This window comes from Notechis scutatus, chromosome 6, assembly GCF_049901735.1.
Source record: "Notechis scutatus isolate UNSWTSFEM ecotype Mainland chromosome 6, rNotScu1.2, whole genome shotgun sequence".
NCBI classification, from domain to species: domain Eukaryota; kingdom Metazoa; phylum Chordata; class Lepidosauria; order Squamata; family Elapidae; genus Notechis; species Notechis scutatus.
The window spans coordinates 48,915,608-48,934,061 of record NC_142014.1 but is presented as its reverse complement, the minus strand read 5'-3'; the positions used below and the strand labels follow the sequence as shown (position 1 = coordinate 48,934,061).

General features: G+C 32.3%; 1 protein-coding gene across 1 annotated transcript in view; it reads left to right on the top strand.

The window, feature by feature from the left end:
- AGBL3 (AGBL carboxypeptidase 3) overlaps window positions 1–18,454 on the top strand; it is a 39,178-nt gene that overhangs the window by 17,862 nt on the left and 2,862 nt on the right. Inside the window, exons 7-20 of the mRNA XM_087968187.1 lie at window positions 1,824–2,606; window positions 3,216–3,378; window positions 4,186–4,312; window positions 5,031–5,131; window positions 5,222–5,313; window positions 5,480–5,528; window positions 7,607–7,705; window positions 8,390–8,458; window positions 9,621–9,734; window positions 11,392–11,485; window positions 13,840–13,911; window positions 14,768–14,941; window positions 16,167–16,197; window positions 17,120–17,331. Coding sequence (XP_087824313.1) covers window positions 1,824–2,606; window positions 3,216–3,378; window positions 4,186–4,312; window positions 5,031–5,131; window positions 5,222–5,313; window positions 5,480–5,528; window positions 7,607–7,705; window positions 8,390–8,458; window positions 9,621–9,734; window positions 11,392–11,485; window positions 13,840–13,911; window positions 14,768–14,941; window positions 16,167–16,197; window positions 17,120–17,331 — 2,180 coding nt within the window. The remainder of the gene's footprint in view (window positions 1–1,823; window positions 2,607–3,215; window positions 3,379–4,185; window positions 4,313–5,030; window positions 5,132–5,221; window positions 5,314–5,479; window positions 5,529–7,606; window positions 7,706–8,389; window positions 8,459–9,620; window positions 9,735–11,391; window positions 11,486–13,839; window positions 13,912–14,767; window positions 14,942–16,166; window positions 16,198–17,119; window positions 17,332–18,454) is intronic.

The following is an 18,454-nucleotide window of genomic DNA, read 5'->3' as shown; positions in this document are numbered from 1 at the left end:
AACATCCCATTGTATCTTGTCTGAGCATGGAGAGAATCTTATACATGTATTACATGTATACATAATTTCTTCCACACAGATGTCAGCTTCTCTCATCTTTTTCAATTCCATGTAGTACTTGGCATTTTTCTCATTATTCACTAACATCTACTGATGCTCTCTCTAGCCAATCAGCTGGATGTTAAAAGCTGGAAGCAACACATGCTTTGCCCTTACTATAGTTAGCTTTACAATTTAAAAAAAAGAAGAATCATTACTGTGGGAGTGACAGTTATTTCTCCATTCAGTAATAAAGGCCTGAAGAAGTCAAGGCACCTTAGCCCCTTGGCTTCTGTAAAAAGGAGAGAAACTCAGAGGTGGGTGGTGGAATGAAGTGGGAATTCCTGTCATTGGGAAGCTACTATACCCACCATTCTAGAGGAGAATTTTGAGACTGACATCATAGCATGAGAGCCAAACTTATTAATGATTTTTAGAGCCAAAAATATCAATTTGTGGAGATAATTAGCTCAACTTTACAATCTCCATAAGGTTGTGAATCATTTATCTCAGATTGGAGGGGACCTTGGACATTCTAGGCTAGTGAGGACTGATAATTACTCATGAATTTCAAGTATTCACCTGGATTTTTTAAATAAGGGTTTCATTTCTTTATTTTTGCTTTCACTAAGTTGATATTCATCATATATGTCCGGCCTGGGAATTCTAGATTTTTACTTATTTATTTGTATCCCATATATTTTATTTTTACAAACAACCCAAGGCACTGATTACATCCAACACATTTTCCTCCTCCTATTTTCCCCGCAACAACCTTGTGAGGTGGGTTCGTCTGAAAGAGAGTAACTGGCCCATAGTTTGGAGGTTCTAGCAGGGGAGCGCAGCTATCATATACCCTTGACCGAAGATCAGTACACTCCTTCTATCTGGGATGGTCGTCCTCTTCCACCGAGCGCACAGCTTCGGGAGGGACGCACATGGAGCTGTGAGGGAGGAAGGGGACACCCGCCTAGCCAGCCAGATCAGCCGAATCAACCCTGGCGATCAATGGGGTGACAGATGTCGCAGCCAGATCGCCCTCACAACCACCCAGCTGACTTTCCTAAGGCAGGACATGAACTCACAGTCTCTTGTTTTCTAGCCTGGTGCCTTAGTCACTAGACCAAACTGGCTTATAGAATTATATAGATCTTTAAATCACATTTGGGTACCAAATTAAAAGATGTTATTTTTTAAGTACACTGTTAAAATAATATCTGCCCTAGATTTCCACATTTCCACAAAATTCTAATATTAAAATAATTTCTATACATCTGTTATATAATCAAATATAAAAACGCCATTCTTGGGAAATTTAATGCACACACTTATATATGGTTTTACGTCTGTAGCCTGTTTTACCTCTAGTAAATTCAAGACAGCAAACTTGATTTTTCTTTTCCCATTTATCCTGATAACTCTGTGAAGTAGATAAGTCTGATACGTTGCAATGTATCCCAGATTACTAAATGAATTTTATGCCAAGTTTGGATCTCTCTACCTCATCACCCTTGATACTACTCAATTTGTTTGTAACTCAGTATAAATGTTAGAGTTTCTTTTTAAATGTTAAAATATGTCCATAAAAAAGTTCCATTCAAAACTGACATAAATAATTGACAATAGCATCTGTAAATAAAAACTCAAATAAATTTGGCTTTAAGAAAATATGTGTTGTTAAGAGGCATGAAGGAAATATGTCAAACATGAATAAATCACACAATAGTTTAATGTCCCATGTATAATTTATATTAAAAATATTTTTCTCCTTTTTCTCTTGCTAGTAATGATTTTGAATACCAGTTGACACTGCGTACTGATCTCTACACAAATAAGCACACCCAATGGTACTATTTCCAGGTTACCAACACCCAAGCAGGAATACCTTACCGATTCACCATTGTCAACTTCACCAAGCCAACAAGCTTGTACAATCGTGGCATGCGTCCATTATTATATTCAGAAGCAGAAGCAAAGATCCACAAGGTGGGGTGGCAAAGGACAGGAGATCAAATCAAGTATTATAAAAACAATTTCAGCAGTGATGGGCACCAATATTTTTCCTTGACATGGACTTTCCAGTTTCCACATGACAGGGATACTTGCTATTTTGCCCACTGCTATCCATACACTTACAGCAACCTGCAAGACTACTTGTCAGCCATTGCCAGAGACCCAAGGCGCTCCAAATTCTGCAAAATCCGTATATTATGTCATTCTCTGGCTAGGAATATAGTCTACGTTTTAACTATTACCAATCCCTTGCAAGATTTTAATAGGGAAAAATGCAAGTCAGCAGTCATTTTGACAGCAAGGGTGCATCCTGGTGAAACAAACAGTTCGTGGATGATGAAGGGCTTTCTGGATTACCTTCTGGGGGATTCAGATAATGCCCAATTGCTTCGAGACACTTTTATTTTTAAAGTGGTACCGATGTTGAATCCAGATGGTGTGATTGTGGGCAATTATCGCTGCTCTTTAGCCGGCAAGGACTTGAATCGCAATTATAGATCAGATCTTAAAGACTCTTTCCCTTCTATTTGGTATACCCGCAGCATGATCAAAAGGTAAAAAGGTAACACAATCACTTCTATCTGTTTAATATATTTATTCTCTGTTCAGTATTAGTTCACTGTTAATGAATGCATGATTTTATTATCCAACTTGTTCCATTTTATTTGTTTTTAGTTCAGAGATTACTGGCTTTTCCTGTACAGTACTTTAATTTTTATTGTAACTATTATTTTTAAATAATTGACGTGGAATGAAAACACCAATTTCTGGAGGAAAAGAAAAGAATAGGTACTATATATAACAATAAAAGTCATACACTATATTTTAACCAAGTTATATAAAATTAAGCTCATCCATACGATTTAATTTAAAAATGTTAACCTACTATGGAGAGAGACTTTTAATATTGTATATTTAATATTTCCCCAAATTAAGGGAGATGTGACAAGGAGATGAAGCTAAATCTCCAGGTCTATACAATGAAAAAGCTTCTATTGAAACTGGATCACTACTAGTGGCTGTCATGCCTTCATATAATGGGTAACTTAAAATCTAAACTATCTTGAAATGATACCTACAATTTCTAACATAAGCCAAAACCCCAGAGTATCTAAGTTTCAATAACCAAAGCTCTCATAATGTGATTTTGTCTCTTGTAATAGAATAATGGAAGAGCGAAATGTTCTTCTATACTGTGATCTTCACGGTCATAGCAGGAAAGAAAATGTCTTCATGTATGGCTGTGAAAAAAAAGAACAAGATGAAAGGGCATGCTTACTCCAGCGCATTTTTCCTTTCATTATGAGCAAAAATTGTCCAGATAAAGTAAGCCAACTTTTAATCTCAGATAATTAATCAAAACTGGAATCCCTTTACATGTTAGTTTAATATTGTACTGTAATAATCGTAAACTCAGAATCAGTCTGTCCCTCAAATCTAATAAATATTTTAAACATAGATTTCAGATATATCATGTTAACTATTAATTCTATTAAGATATAAATGTTTTTCAGGTTTGGGACAACACTTAGTCTTTGAGTGTACTGTACTGGGCGGTAGTAGGATAAGAAGAAAAAATGTATTTAAAATGTAATAAATTAAACACCATCATTGTATATTCCAATGTATACACTTTTCTTTATAGTACCATTTTTTGAACAAATATGTTTAACATGTCAGCAATGTGCCCAAATCTTTGAGCAGAACTTCAGGTTGTGCATCTCTATACTAACAACAGTTTCATAGATCTACTTCTAGAAGTTTGATCAGATTTTTGCAGTTGCAGTGGGATTTTTAGTTCATATAAAACAGTAACTACTGCATCTGTACACCATTTTCTACCATATCTTAAAAACATTTTATTGTGGCTATGCTGTGCTGTTCACATTTTTATGCATTACTCCAGTTTTTTCTACAGGAGCACAATGTCACATCATACATTTCCTTCTTTCAGAAATGATATGAATTATGCAAAGGAACCACATAAATTGACAGCTTGATATTATAGCTTGCATATTGAAGGGAGAGCATTATCTGAGGAGGTTGTTTTAAATCATGTCTGCATATCTGCTCAATGAGTAATTTGTCTTTTTAGGAATTGCTAACCTTTATTTCATTTCTTATTATATTAAGTTCTCATTCCAAGATTGCAATTTTAAAATACAGAAAGGCAAAGAAGGAACAGGTCGAGTAGCTATGTGGAAAATGGGCGTCAACAACAGCTATACCTTGGAAGTGACCTTCTGTGGCTCTAAACTGGGTAAAACAAGTAATAATACTCCAGAACTAATAATTAATTCATTCAAAAACAGTTCTTGCATTATAGAGATAATTGCTAAATAAAGATAATCAATTCGCGGTGACTAGATGGACATGTTCACTCTTGGCAAACCATGAAAGTGGTATTGCCTTATTTGAATATTTTTTTCTTAAATTGCCAGCCTAGCCTGCCAAGTACTAAGCAGATGGAACTTTCCTCAAAACTGGCTAGGTTGAAATTAGCTGTTTACAAAAATGTTTTAGAATTTCATTTAACTTAAAGACAAAATTGTTATGAATATCAATTATCACAGATGAGGTTCAATTACTATATGTGCTACTTTTAGCCCTGTGAATGAAGTGGGGAAGGGAGCAAAATTCCTAATTGCCAGAAGGTTTGGAGTAGAATGTCATGAGATAATCATCGTGCAAAACAAACAAAGTAAAGACATTTTAAAATGTAGCTAATTCTTCAAGGATAGTTTTAGCACCTCATACAGTTTGTACAAATTCAACCATTCCTCAATGATTTATAAAATACAGTATATAAGAATATTTTCATAACATTTTTATTTGATGATGATAATAATAGTAATAGTAATAATCACAGATAATAATCTGACAGTAGCCAGAATTCAGTTTTCTTATATTCTCCAGAGTACATAAAATTATTGCTGGACAATTCTTTTTTCCAATATGGTTTCCCTTTTGTATTATAGGAAATAGAAATGCTACCCATTTCAGTACTAATGATTTGGAGTCCATTGGATACAATTTCTGTGATTCATTATTGGCATTTTGTACTGAAAAGAAGACCAAGGTAATACAGAGGAACTTTTTTTTTCATTTCATTCAGAACTGAATAATAATAAGCACTGACTTTCACTGTTGACTCTGTGATCTCTCCTAGTATAATGAATGCCTGAAAGAATTGGAGGAACTGGTAAAACAGGATGATCCAGCTGCCTCTGTCAATGATATAGGAGACAGAGGAGATTCTAGGTAAATGGATTGTTTCTCCAAAAATATTTCTAGCCATATTAAAAAGTGAAATCATTAGCTCTGATGTGTTTCCCAGTTCTGTTATCTGATCAGGTAATTATGTAGTTGAGTATATTATTGTTCACAATCCTGTAAATCAAAACAACATATTTGTTTTCTTTTGCAGTTCAGACAGTTCAGACTCTAATGAGTTTACTGATAAAACAGAAACCCAGGTACAGTAAAAAAAATTACCATTCAACTATTTACATCACTTTTATACTTGAAATGTATTTTCTTGGCATTTAATATAGAGATAAGTAAGATGGTTGAGATATATTCAAATATTATAATCTTCCTTCATTTAATTACAATGTCAAAATAAAGTATATGAGACAAAATGTGTGTTAAAAGTAATTTCAAACATTTATATACTTGCTTACATCTCTAGGGTTGAAGCTGAAGGGTATCAGTGATTTGATTTGCCTTGTTTGATTATTAGCTGCTGGCATAAGATTATTGATTCTATGCTATTATGCCTTTTTTGCAAAATAATGTAAGGGAAAGCAATACTTAAGATAAACTGTTGCATGATTAAACTATGATAAACTATTGCATTGACCTAATTGACAAAAAATATGTTCAACCATAATCTGACACTAAATTCCATAAAACAGAAGATGCAAATGGCCAAATCCATACTAAGAGAGAAGTCTTCTGATCTTATAAAAGCCACAGATGATAATTCCCATTTTTCTAAGATGGAAGTAGCCATGACTGAATAAATTACCTTTTAAAAAGATCTTTAAAATGAAGGGACCTTAAAGGCCTGAATTTGGAAAGCCATAAAGAACAATAAGGTCTGAAAGGATCCATCAGCTTCCATATTGTCTCTTTGGCCTGGTATAACAGAATAAAAGAGTTGGAAGGGATCCACTGCTCAAGCAGGAACTCTATACCATTACAGAGAAATGTTTGTCCAATCGCTTCTTAAAAAGTATCACACAGGAAATTAGATAAATCAGTTATGGCAGGCAGACTCTCTGAGCAAGTTACAAGTATCTAATTCACTGTACATTAGACTTTACTCTCTATCCATCAACAACTTTGTTTTTTGAAGGACACTGCTATCATTGCAATTGAGAGACTGCAAAGAAGAAATATCTGCTGCAGGGCAATAACCATTGTTAATATCCTAGGGCTTCATGCATCCACTTCATGTTAGCCGCAAAAAGGCCAGAATACAAATTTAGAAAGAAAAGTAGCCACAGAAGCCAAGAAAAAGAAATTCCCAAGTGACAGTGAAAATGATTTTATTGAAGCCAAATCCATATCAGAAATATAATCCTTTCTCAAGGATACTCTAAAAACATGAACATTGCCAGAAAGAATAGGCATTCTGTTAATTAGTGAGTAATTGAAACACAAAGTTCACATGTACTTTAAAGAGGGAAGATATATCAAGCTTGTGGTCTATGTACATAGTTACATATTGATAAACACTCTTGGGAAGGAACAGAAGAGAGCAGTCAAAAGCAAGCCCTGTTCTAACAAGTGTAGCAAAGAAAGAGCAGGTCTCACCAGAAGTGACTGGCAACACACAGAGGGAGCTGAGGAAGTAGGCAAAATGGCATCTCTCCCAACTGTAGTAATAAAATCAGAAAAGTTGGGTGATCAACCTTGCTAGCAAAAACAATGGAAAACCTATAAAAGTAGTCATTGGTGACAGAAGCAGCAATAAAGAAGTTAGCACATCCTGGCTCCTTTTCCTGCCTTAAATCAACCTGTGCTAGTGCTCTTTTAAAAGTGCATTTGACTCATTAGAAAGCATAATGGCAATCATTTGCAAGGAGATGACACTGCAGTAATCAGATGCCCAATTTTTTTCTAGAAGCAAAACCAAAATACCCAATACCATGGAGGCAAGCGCTAAAAACCAAAGCAAGTCTAAACCTCAAGTCTAAAACAGTAATTAGAAACTGAGCAGATCCCAACTCTTGGTCATATCAGCCATCTCTGAAAAATGGGTTGGGAAAAGAGTGAAAACACTACACTGAGTTGCTTCAGCTATGGGTGAATATGAGAACATTTAAAAAAAAACTTACCTGGGCATATCAAAATGATTGCACTAATTTGGAAATTGTAGGAATTGACAGAAATATGTCATATTTCTTGTAACATTTGTATTTGCTTTTAAATATTTTGGAGATAGTGAGGGATGGTTTAGTTTAATAATTAAAATAGACTTAAGTAAATATTCTACTATCTTTAACCTTGTTAAATTTAACTAATTTAATTTTCTTTTTCTTGGCAGACAAAATCAAAGAAAAAATATTTGAAAGTAAAGAAGGAAAGAAGTTTTGTTTTGGAATCCTCAGGAAGAAGATACTCTAAACATTTACATGAACCAGTGGTAGATTATAATTATTGTATAGTAAAAGTGCAAAACATCATTTACTATAACTTTCTACATCTTCCACCAAAGCACTGTTGCTTCCACTATATCTGTTTTCTTTTTTATAAATGTATTCTTTAAATTTCTTGCCTCCCTCTTTTTTCAGATCTTCCCAATTCAACCATAGCTTTCTTAGTCATTTTTAAATTATTTTTTATTTTTCTTCCCAATGTAGATATTTATATTTCTGTGTTATATTTAAAATTTACTTAAAAATGGAAAGAAATTGGAAGAATAAACAATATGTGCTGTAGTTTAGAAAGATCTGTAAGATTAGTTCAGACTATATATTAGCCCAGCAAAGGAACCATTTAATGAAGATATATTATTCATGTTATTGTTGTGACTGTGGTTTTGTTATTTCGCCTACAAAATTTTCTCACAGATCATAAGATCAGGAGAGATCTTAATCAGGGGCAATTTACCTTACAGAACATTAAAAAAACAAACGTACTTATAAATTTAAATACAATATTTTCCCATTATGGGATATACAGTAATTCAGAAAGATTGTATTCTGAATGTTTTGTTCTTCTGTAGAAATAGAAGTAGAAAAGAAACATAAGAGTCTTGTAAATCTGGAAACAGTTCTATATCTTGAGTGATTATTCCTTGTAGTGATTAGTTTTTTTTCTTATTTAGAATGAATCCAAAAAACCAGAAGCCCCTTCTCACAGAGTTTCCAAGACCCAAGAACAAATAATTAAAAATGTAAATATTTTATTGTATCATTAAATTCTAATATAAAGCTCAGTGATCTGGTACAATGGTTCTACAGAAAATAATGAATAATTGACTTATAGCAAAACTTATGTGTGCAATAAGTCATTCTAGCCAGTCACATTTGTTTATTTTATTTTGCTGTGCATATCTGTCCATGCATAACAAGATCAAAAGAAAACTTATTTTCATTGGTTTTTTCCTGAAATGTTTTCAACTGTCCTTCTATAGTTAGACCAAAGAGAAATATAACTGGTAATTCATCCAACCATCATTGTGACAGCATGACCATAATGAGGTAACCTTGATATAATTTCAAAACTGCCTGAGTAATTCTATGAAGTTTCTACAAGTCACTAATGCAGACATGAACTATTTCTGAATAAGTTAATTACTGTTAGGGGAAACGCTATGTATAAATTTTGCTACAAGTAATATTTTTATAATTATAAAATACAAATTCTTCATTTCAGCTAAAGACATTACAGAAAGTTACCATTGAAAATGTAGATGTACATCTTTTTCCATATCAATATTACAGTGTTCCTATCTACTGAAATTGTTTGATGCCACTTCTGATGCACTGGAATGATATACTTATCAAGACACACAATTAGAACTGAATAAGAATTGCTTATCATAAACTAGCCTTCCCCAATGGGTGCTTTCCAGCTGTGTTTGACTGTAAGTTCATTGTTCCTAACAAACATGGCATGTTGATACAAATAATAGACGTGGTAGTCTAAATTTCTGGAGACATTAGTTTTAAGCCTTGACAATCAATTACCCCAAAAGCAATATTCTCACAGAAGTCTCTTTAATCAGATTTATTGAAATGGAAAAGGGATTAAGTTACAGAAATCTCAACAAACTGAATTGTTTTCATTTTCAGAATTCATTTTATTTCCCAGCCTTCTAAAACAGGAATCTCAGTCTCTTAACTACGGCCTCTAAATGAACTTGGGAAAAGGCATTTTTTAAAAAAAATTGTAAGAGAAGAATATCCAGGTGTCCAAAAGGGAATCTGTTTGAGGCACTGAATATAACATTACATCAGATTTTGTCTGTCATATGTGAAGTAATTTTTAATCTCAAGCTTTCTTTCTGTTATAATATTACGTATATTTGTTACCCATTTATCTTTCTCCAACAGGCCCAGGTTTTGCAGAAATTAAAACTGATGGAGTTACAAAACATGGAAAGAGAAAAGTATGAAATTACCAAGCAGAATGTAGAGACTTTTTCTAGAACAACAAATGCAAAAAAGGTTTGGCTGTCATCTTAGTAGAATAAATTTTGCAACATAAATAAGAGAATGCTGACTTCTTTTTTCTATATATTTTTAAATCTTATTGCTATACAGTTACCATTAACAAATATTATATTCATGCAGTGCAACATTTAAGTTATCGCGATGATTAAATACATTTTTAAAATACTAAAATAGAATTATATTATACAGCCAATTCGGCATTTCCCATTTCCTGCTTTTCCCATTTCTAAGATCATCATAATTGAAGTTGCTATAGGAATTGTTTAATATTTGTGTGTGTGGACATTACATTGTTTCTGTTAATTGGAATAGTGCCATTATTGTTCCCCTCTACAAAGATAAAAATAGCAAGATTAAATGCAAAAACTAAAGGGGGTCACATTGGTAAGTTTGGGAATGCTGAAAGTTTGGGATAACCATATAAGGAACGGTTAAGGTGACTTAAATGGGATTGGTTGTGGATTTGAATGTATATGTATGTGGATGATAGCTAACAGTCTGAATGATTTGCAGTTAATATTGATTATATGGTTCTGAAAATTAATGTATCAAATTAGTGTATTTAACAGCAATTGCAAGTTATACAAGCAAAGCAATAATATGAATATATATGACTTTATAGAATTTCACTCATATGTAAACTTACAGAATGTTTACTAAAGTTGAGGAACTAAGTGGAGAAATGTAAAGATGTGCTAACACTGGGAAGAAGACATCACTACAATAGCATATAGGCTATTGCAAGGAAATATAGTATGTAACTACCATATAGGCAGTTGTATATTTTATTGCAAGTAATGTTGTCCACAATATTGCAAAAGGAGGTGACATTTTTATGTTTAAGAATATGCTTCTGCCTGTTTTATTACACATGAAAGTTGGTTATGCCAGGAAGAAAAGTAAATTGAATGCATTGGAAATGGAATATTTAATATGTAGAACAAGAAGTGGATCTCATTCAAAAATGACCAGTGCGCAAAAAGTATGTTCAGTGATTTGATCATATCGCAACCATATATGACAATCAAATTGAAAAACAAATATATAAAGAAGAGTGACTTTATTGAGGACTTTACAAGAATAGAGAGGTCTGATGGCATTTCTGTAAATGAGACTTAGTGTATAGGTACTAAACTATAGGTATAAAGTAGATTTTTTCCCTTTGCTCATGCCTTATGCCTTCTGTTCCTTTGCCTTAATATTTCCTACTCCTTTTCTATTCTTTGATTAATGTTCTTCATTCCAAAAGAGCATGGTATGTGGATGTTCATATACTAAGGTTACGTTTGACTGATTAAAAATAAAATAGATAGTGTTTAGGCTTTAAGATGTTGAGTTTATGTGCAGAAAGAATACTTCATCTGTAAGCATTCCATTCTTTAAACCAGTCTTCCTCATCCTGGTACCCTTCAAATGTGTTAGTCTTCACTTTCTCTAATTCTCTCAATTTAGACTAAAGCATCTATAATTTGGAATTATGGTCAAACATAATGAGGAAAGATGCAGCAGTATTTAGCATACCCAGACTACTTATAGTCTGTGCCATAAAACTATTCATCACATATTTTAATTACATATGAAAAAAGAAATGAGGGAGTTCAGAAATGTTGAAGAATAGTAATCATGCATTTGTCTCTGTTTTCTCTAATAGTCAAAGGCTTTAGCAGGGGTTCATGAATTGTTTAAAGAAACTAGTTCCATTTTAAAAAGTAAACCAGATCAAATGGCTTTCCCCTCTAAAAAAGGTAAGAACATTTTTATCAGCTTGTACATTTTGTTAGTTACATGGTGCACTATAAATAGGGTATGTTCTACATTTTATATAATCTTCCAACTCCTATATAATGTCCTTATAACTTTCAATGTTCTGTTTTAGCTATGAAGTAGCAAGTACATGCACTACTGACTAACATTGCCCTTAAAATGTATTAAAGACTTAGCTTAGATAGCTGGAGTAAAAGTGTGATGAATAAAATAAAATGCATACATAAAATAATTATGGCTGGAGGGACGGAGTTCCACTGGTAGTTACCACTTAATTTGAATGAATGAGTGAGTCAAGCATATTAAAAATAACACCTACAATAAAGTAAACTGTTTACTCATTTTATGAAATTAAACATTACAACATTAAAAATTTAAAATACACAATCAGGAATTGTTAAATGCCGGTTTAAAAAGATGATTTTTAAAATCTTTATAGAGCCCTAACTTGTTTGCAGATATAATGCTACTATGAGAGGACAGAGGAAAATGTGTTTTGGTGATAAGATATCTGTAAACTGATCATGTGCTCTAACACTATACTTGCATTGGACAGTTTAAAAAATAATAATATGGAGGAAGCTGGTCTTTCATTCCCCTTAAACATTTGATTCTCACTTTAAATTCCCATCCAACATAATTGCAGGTAAAGATTACAGAAGAACTAGAATTTATTCTCAGATTAAATCCTTTCTTCTAGAGTCTGAACAAAGATTATACAATGTTTTTGTTTACACTTCTTATATTTTATATTGTTCACTTAGTACATCTACTGGACATTTTCTGTGTTCCCAATTTGTATTTTAATAGGTAATTAACTGTGGAAACTTTATATGTAAAACCTTTATGTAAAAAATACATGATTCTTCCAACCTGCCATTTAATTTCCTGATAAACTCATGGTGCATATAGACATGCTTGACATTCTGGATACAAAATACTAGATGAGGATGTCTTGAGGTCTGTAATTTCGTTTATTCTTTAGTGAGTGTGTGTATGTATGTGTCTACCACTTTTTTGAACTTTTTATACATTAGATAAAATAGACTCTTTTTCAGAAAAATGTACTACAAGAAAACATTTTAAAAATTCAGATTAGGGTTATTTCTAATCCCATAGATATTTCACAAAGGTGTATGCATTTTAGAGAGAGAGTTAGAATGTGAAACATTGAATCTAAAGTTCTGTTAAGTCACAAAATCTATCACATGTCTTAGGCTAATCAGTGACCCATCTTAGATGATTATACCTTAATTTAATAATTGTAAATATGAATACAAATTGAACTGCCACAGCAATCCTTACTTTTCCTCTTCTCAGTATATCATGACTAACTATCAAAATATTTTGTTAAATGTAGATTATCATAGCATTCCAATATGGAAATTATTATTACAAAATCTTTAAACTGTAATTTAACGTTCTGGATTATACCAGATCTGGTAAACATAGTTTACTGGTGTACACACAGTGGCATAAATGCAATATATTATATTATTATGTTATAGCCCAGTACTGAATATGCATATACTCTGAGATGAAGAGAATGGGAAAGAGCAGTGCAAGGACAGAAAGCAAACACATAAGCCTATTGCTTGTGTTAATTTATTTATTGAAATAAGCCCTTTTTTTTCTTATGGTATACTAATTAATATTAATTATGTGAAGTTATATCAGAACTATCCCAGATATCTCTATTTACCTCTTGGAAAGCAAATCAAAATACACATACTTTTAAAAAAACTTATCTGGAGGATTTATATTTTATGTGCATCATCATCATTATCTATTAAATTTATATGCAGCCCAACTCTGGGCTGTTACCAAATTTTGTGGTACCTTAAAAGCTAACAGGTAACAAATGTCTTATTATATACAGTTAACCTTAATAACTGTTGATATAATTCACACACATGAAGTTATGTTTGAGGAAGTGTAAGCTGGGAGATGTTGAGGATACTGATTGCTGCACATAAACAACACAGCAACATAAACATTATCATACAGTAAAGGATACATCCACTGGTCTCTGTCATATATCCTACTCTATAAGCATTAGTCATCTTTGCCAGTGAAGAAGGTGGCTCATTTTGTTCATTTATCTATATTTTATCAATACAAATAAAAACAACAGCCATAAGCTTCTGGGATGATGAGGAAAGGAATGAAATGTGTGTAATGACATCTCAACACAAACTTTGTGAATCATATTTTTCCTCCAATATTGGGATACACGTACAAGAGATAGGATGGCATTTTTTATCATCATGAATGTCTATGGCCACAATAAATCCATTACTGTATCGCTTTCATATCTTTAATTTCTTTTTCTCAGATGCTATACCAAATGTGCCAAGTAAATATACTCTTCAGTATCTGAGTCATTATTTCCCTGAGCAAGGATTAAGTGAGTAATTCATTTATAAGTACGATAAAGATAGAAATGCATGTATAAACATTATATTTACAGGCAGCACAATATAGTGAAATTATGACTATGAAATACATATTTGTAGCCAAGCTGTTTCCACAGTGCTTGTTCCCAGGTCTAGTCACAGTTTACAAGAATAAATTATTTAATTCTGCATTTTATTACAGTGGAAGTGAACTATGCTTCTTGATTTTCCTAGGCATATTAAGAATTAGATTCCAATGTGACAAATTAATACTATAGAAAAACTACCGAAGAGTAAATACTGTTACAGAACGTAAACATATATAAAATGTCTAAATGAAATCTAATCCTTAAAAAAATGCTGACAGCTAAAATGTCCCTTTTGGGTAAAACTTATCTTGTCTGAGGGTGGAAATGGAATGCGGTTTGAAAGCAGTGAAAAGTGTTAAGTGTTTGATATCATTTCTATGGGCCAGACTTACCAAATCAAGTTGACATTTGGCATAATTCTTTTTTCAATTTTGTGATTCTTGATAAAATAATTACACTTCCAGCTTTTAGGATTGTGAAGAAAAACTAAAAACAAAATATGATTATAATAGTAGTGTTTTACAAAATAAATTCAATGATGTAATTTTGCATTTTTCTTAATTTTCAAACTTAGTTACATGTCAGTTGACTTAATTGCAAATAAATGTACACACATTCAGCATTTTATAGTTAATAAGATTGTATGTACAGTATGAGAGAGCAAATCTAGGCACTTAAGAGCTAGATAGGTTCCTTAACTATATTTAATACAGTCAACTTTTATCATTCAAGATTGTATTACAGTACTGTGTCTGGGTTTGGTCTTTTATATAAACAGATTTTGGATGGGACCTAACTCACCCTTTTAAGCACGTTGTTTCCCAGAGACTTTTCCTACCTCCCACTGCTAATAACCAAATGTGCAATACACCAAGGAAAAATAGTGCACTTCTGGGTTGCCGACTTCCTAAAGTGGAAAATATGAAGAGGGAAGTAAGCATCCATCAAAAAAGTTAAGTATTGTAGCACAATATTATGAGATTGGGGAGGGGGAGGCAATATATAATAAGAAGTGATCAACCATGCAGGTATAGTAAATATTATATGGTTATTTCCTTTCATAGACAAATCTGATGGTAATTACAGCCAGTTTTAGAAGGCTTCTGTAACCTGACACCCTTCAGTTGTGTTAGGGCAGGGGTGTCAAACTGGCGGCCAGTGGGCAGGATGTGTCACATGTAGGCCATGCCCACCCCAGCTCCGCAAAGGGAATAATGTTGCGATACATAACGTGACGGCAATGTGATGCCGTGAGTTTGACACCCATGTGTTAGGGCTATGACTTTATTTACTAGTTCTCAGGACACCCCAAAAGTGACAGATTGGGAAGACAAAGTCATTTTAATCAATGTATGAGTGATATACAGATTAAGATAATGTAACATTTTTATAGATATTAGAAACCATCAAACATCATAGAGGTACTTAGGAATTTTCTCATTTTTATCCAGATAACTATCTAATAAAGTGTGCTAAGTTACAACTTGCCCAAGCCCCAGTGTAGAGCTTAACAGCTAAATAGGGTTTTGAATTTCCATCTTATTTCCTCAAATATAAGAGGCTTAACAGCTAAACCATTGCCAGTTGTTAATATCTGGCAATGGTTAGGGTTTGGAGTTACACCATACAAAAAAAAGGTTATTATTTCTTGAATATTACATACTATGTCATTCTAGAATATTTAAATATACATGACCTCAAATACAAAAAAAAAATGTGCTTAATTGCTTGAGTTCTTCAACAATAATCCAAAATATCACAACAATAATTTTGATGTTCACAATTTCCATGAGCCATTTTTTCATAAATTCTGTATTTTTATATAATCATAGAGTTGGAAGGAACTATTTAGGCCAAGGCCAATTTTGTTTTGTTGTAAATCATTAATAAATAAATAGAAGCTAATTTTTTTTTAAGTTGATTAACAATATCTTAAAAATATTTAAAACAAGGATTTATACCATCTGCTTAATTTTAAGTGTCCAAATGAATGAACATAAGCAGATTTTCTTGTACAAAAACTACAATAGTAATCAAATATATTAATGTGGCTCTCTAACAGGGAAGAGAATAATGATTTTCATTCTTAACATAAGAAAGGATTGAAATCCATGTAATAAATAAGGACCTTTATTTTTAATTATACCATTCGTTGTCTTTTTCTCTCTTATTTGTAGCATCACTTATACAACTGGAGAGTCACCCAAGGTAGGAAAACTGTGTATTTGTTATTAGCAATTTCTGAAACCCTCATATTAAACCTTTGGAAAAATCTCATAGAATCTAATTTAATATGGATCAGTCAGGTAAGACTGCACATGTGCTTTATAAAATGATTTTCTCTAGTCTTTATTTTAATTATCTTTTTATCATTCTGTCTTACAATAAATTTTACATTGCAAGCTTGGGTGCAAGTACTATTTAGTAGATTTATTTTAATCAAAAAGTTCACTCTAATTAACTGAGCAATAAATTTCATATAATTTATATTAGAAGTAATTTAAAAAAATCTGCAAAGGGTAAAACATCATTCTAAGAGAATTTCTTCTCTTTCATATTGACAGTTGGAGTGTTCTCTTATGGGATAAAGCTTGCCATGACACTTAGTTATAATCTACAGAGAGAGAAGAACACTTATTTTAGAAATGATATTTTATTAGTGTAGATACAACCAGTAGGTTATTCAGAAGTCATAATTTCACATTTTAAATGGATTGTAGTCCAAGTGATTATATCTAGGTCTTAATTTATTCAGCTTTTTAATAAGTTTTATGATTCTGCCATGATGTTTTCTGAAAAATACTGAATGCTATAAAGTCATTTTAGTATTTATCAATACTTTAAGAATCCACTTATTTAAAATGAGTTATGCAAAATTTGCTTATAAATATTAGAAAAGAAACATTTGCCAGTTCCTAGAAGCTCAGAAACAAGTCAAATTTTTCATATCCAAATATTGCATAAATGTAAGCATAAGTACTATTTCACAAAATGATTGATTTGACTGTACTGTATATTTCAGAAGTCACAACATTTTTGAAATGTATCCTTTTTGTATAACTAAGAATTTATTCATTTTGCATGTTATTTTCTTCTGAGTTTTGAGATGCTTAATCTTAATCTGTTTCAGCTCTGTATATCTGCCTCAGCCAGAAGCAGAAAATCACCCTGAAAGGAGCTGTGTTACATTGCAGTTAGAAGAAAAAGAACTACAAAATATTGCTCTAGCTCAAGAAATCCATTTAAATGCTCCATATAAAAAAGCTGCAACCTGGCGATTAGAAAAGTATCAATCTGGAAAAACCAATAGTTGTAAAGAGAAGGCATCTCCAGAAATCAAAGGTTTTTCTCATATTGGAAATTAAATCTTTATCATTTACAATGGGTTTTATATTCTCATCAAAATTTCTAAAATACATTGGCTAGTTTACTTGTATATTATAAAGGGCGGGACTTTAAAGTTTTCCAAGTCTTCATGAGCAACTTGTAAAAATATTTTAGTGGATACATTATCTTTCTTAGGAAAAGGAATACTAATTTTAGCTTGAGAATTTCTTCTTAGTTACTGAAGAATATTCTGATAAATTAATCAACTACAAAGTCAGTAATAGCAAAAAGTAGTACAACAGTAAAACATATTTCAATCACGTATGCTCATGATTAGCCATTTTAATCTGCCTGTCAAGCTGGCAAAATGAGGGTTGGGTTGTTTACCATCTGATACAAACATAAAATGTTTATTCACATTGTATTTTCTCATTCTCATTTACTCCTTCTCAGAGGAGAGGAATAACTGGAAATAATGTTTGAACTACAAATTTGTATTCTGGGTGAGAAAAGCCAGTGTTTAGAAGCTGAAGAACATTTAATAAAATATAATTTTCAACGCTACTTTATGAAATGTATATCCAGTGCTGCTCAAAAGAGGATATGGAGAATGAATTAGCCTCACATCATACAAACACACAAATGTATATACATAATGCCTTCTGTGAAAAGACTGATACAGAGTATCAATTAAATTTAACAATGATTTAAATTTATTTTTAATCATTCACATCATCATATCATTACTTATTTTAAAGTAAGACTTGAAATACACTTTTAATATTGAGTGAACAGCTTCTGGGGTAGTGGGCTGTTTCTAAGATTTAAATATATAGATGTTGAGATTTTAGAATCCCATTTTTAGTTATTAATTTATTATACTTTTATATCACCTTTTATTTGAGTTGTGCATGAAATAATTTTGGGGAAAACTCATTGGGGAACTTTATGTGGTTCATTAAATTATGAAACCAAGCAAGTTGAACTTGAGGGCTGTACAGCCTTCCTTCCTTCTTCTCTCCCTCCTCCCTCCCTCCCTCCTTCCTTCCCATCCAACTTAAACAACTGGGTTGGTAGCAAGAGTAGAAAAATGACAGAACAAAAAATACAATTAAAAACAATCATAATAGATTACAAG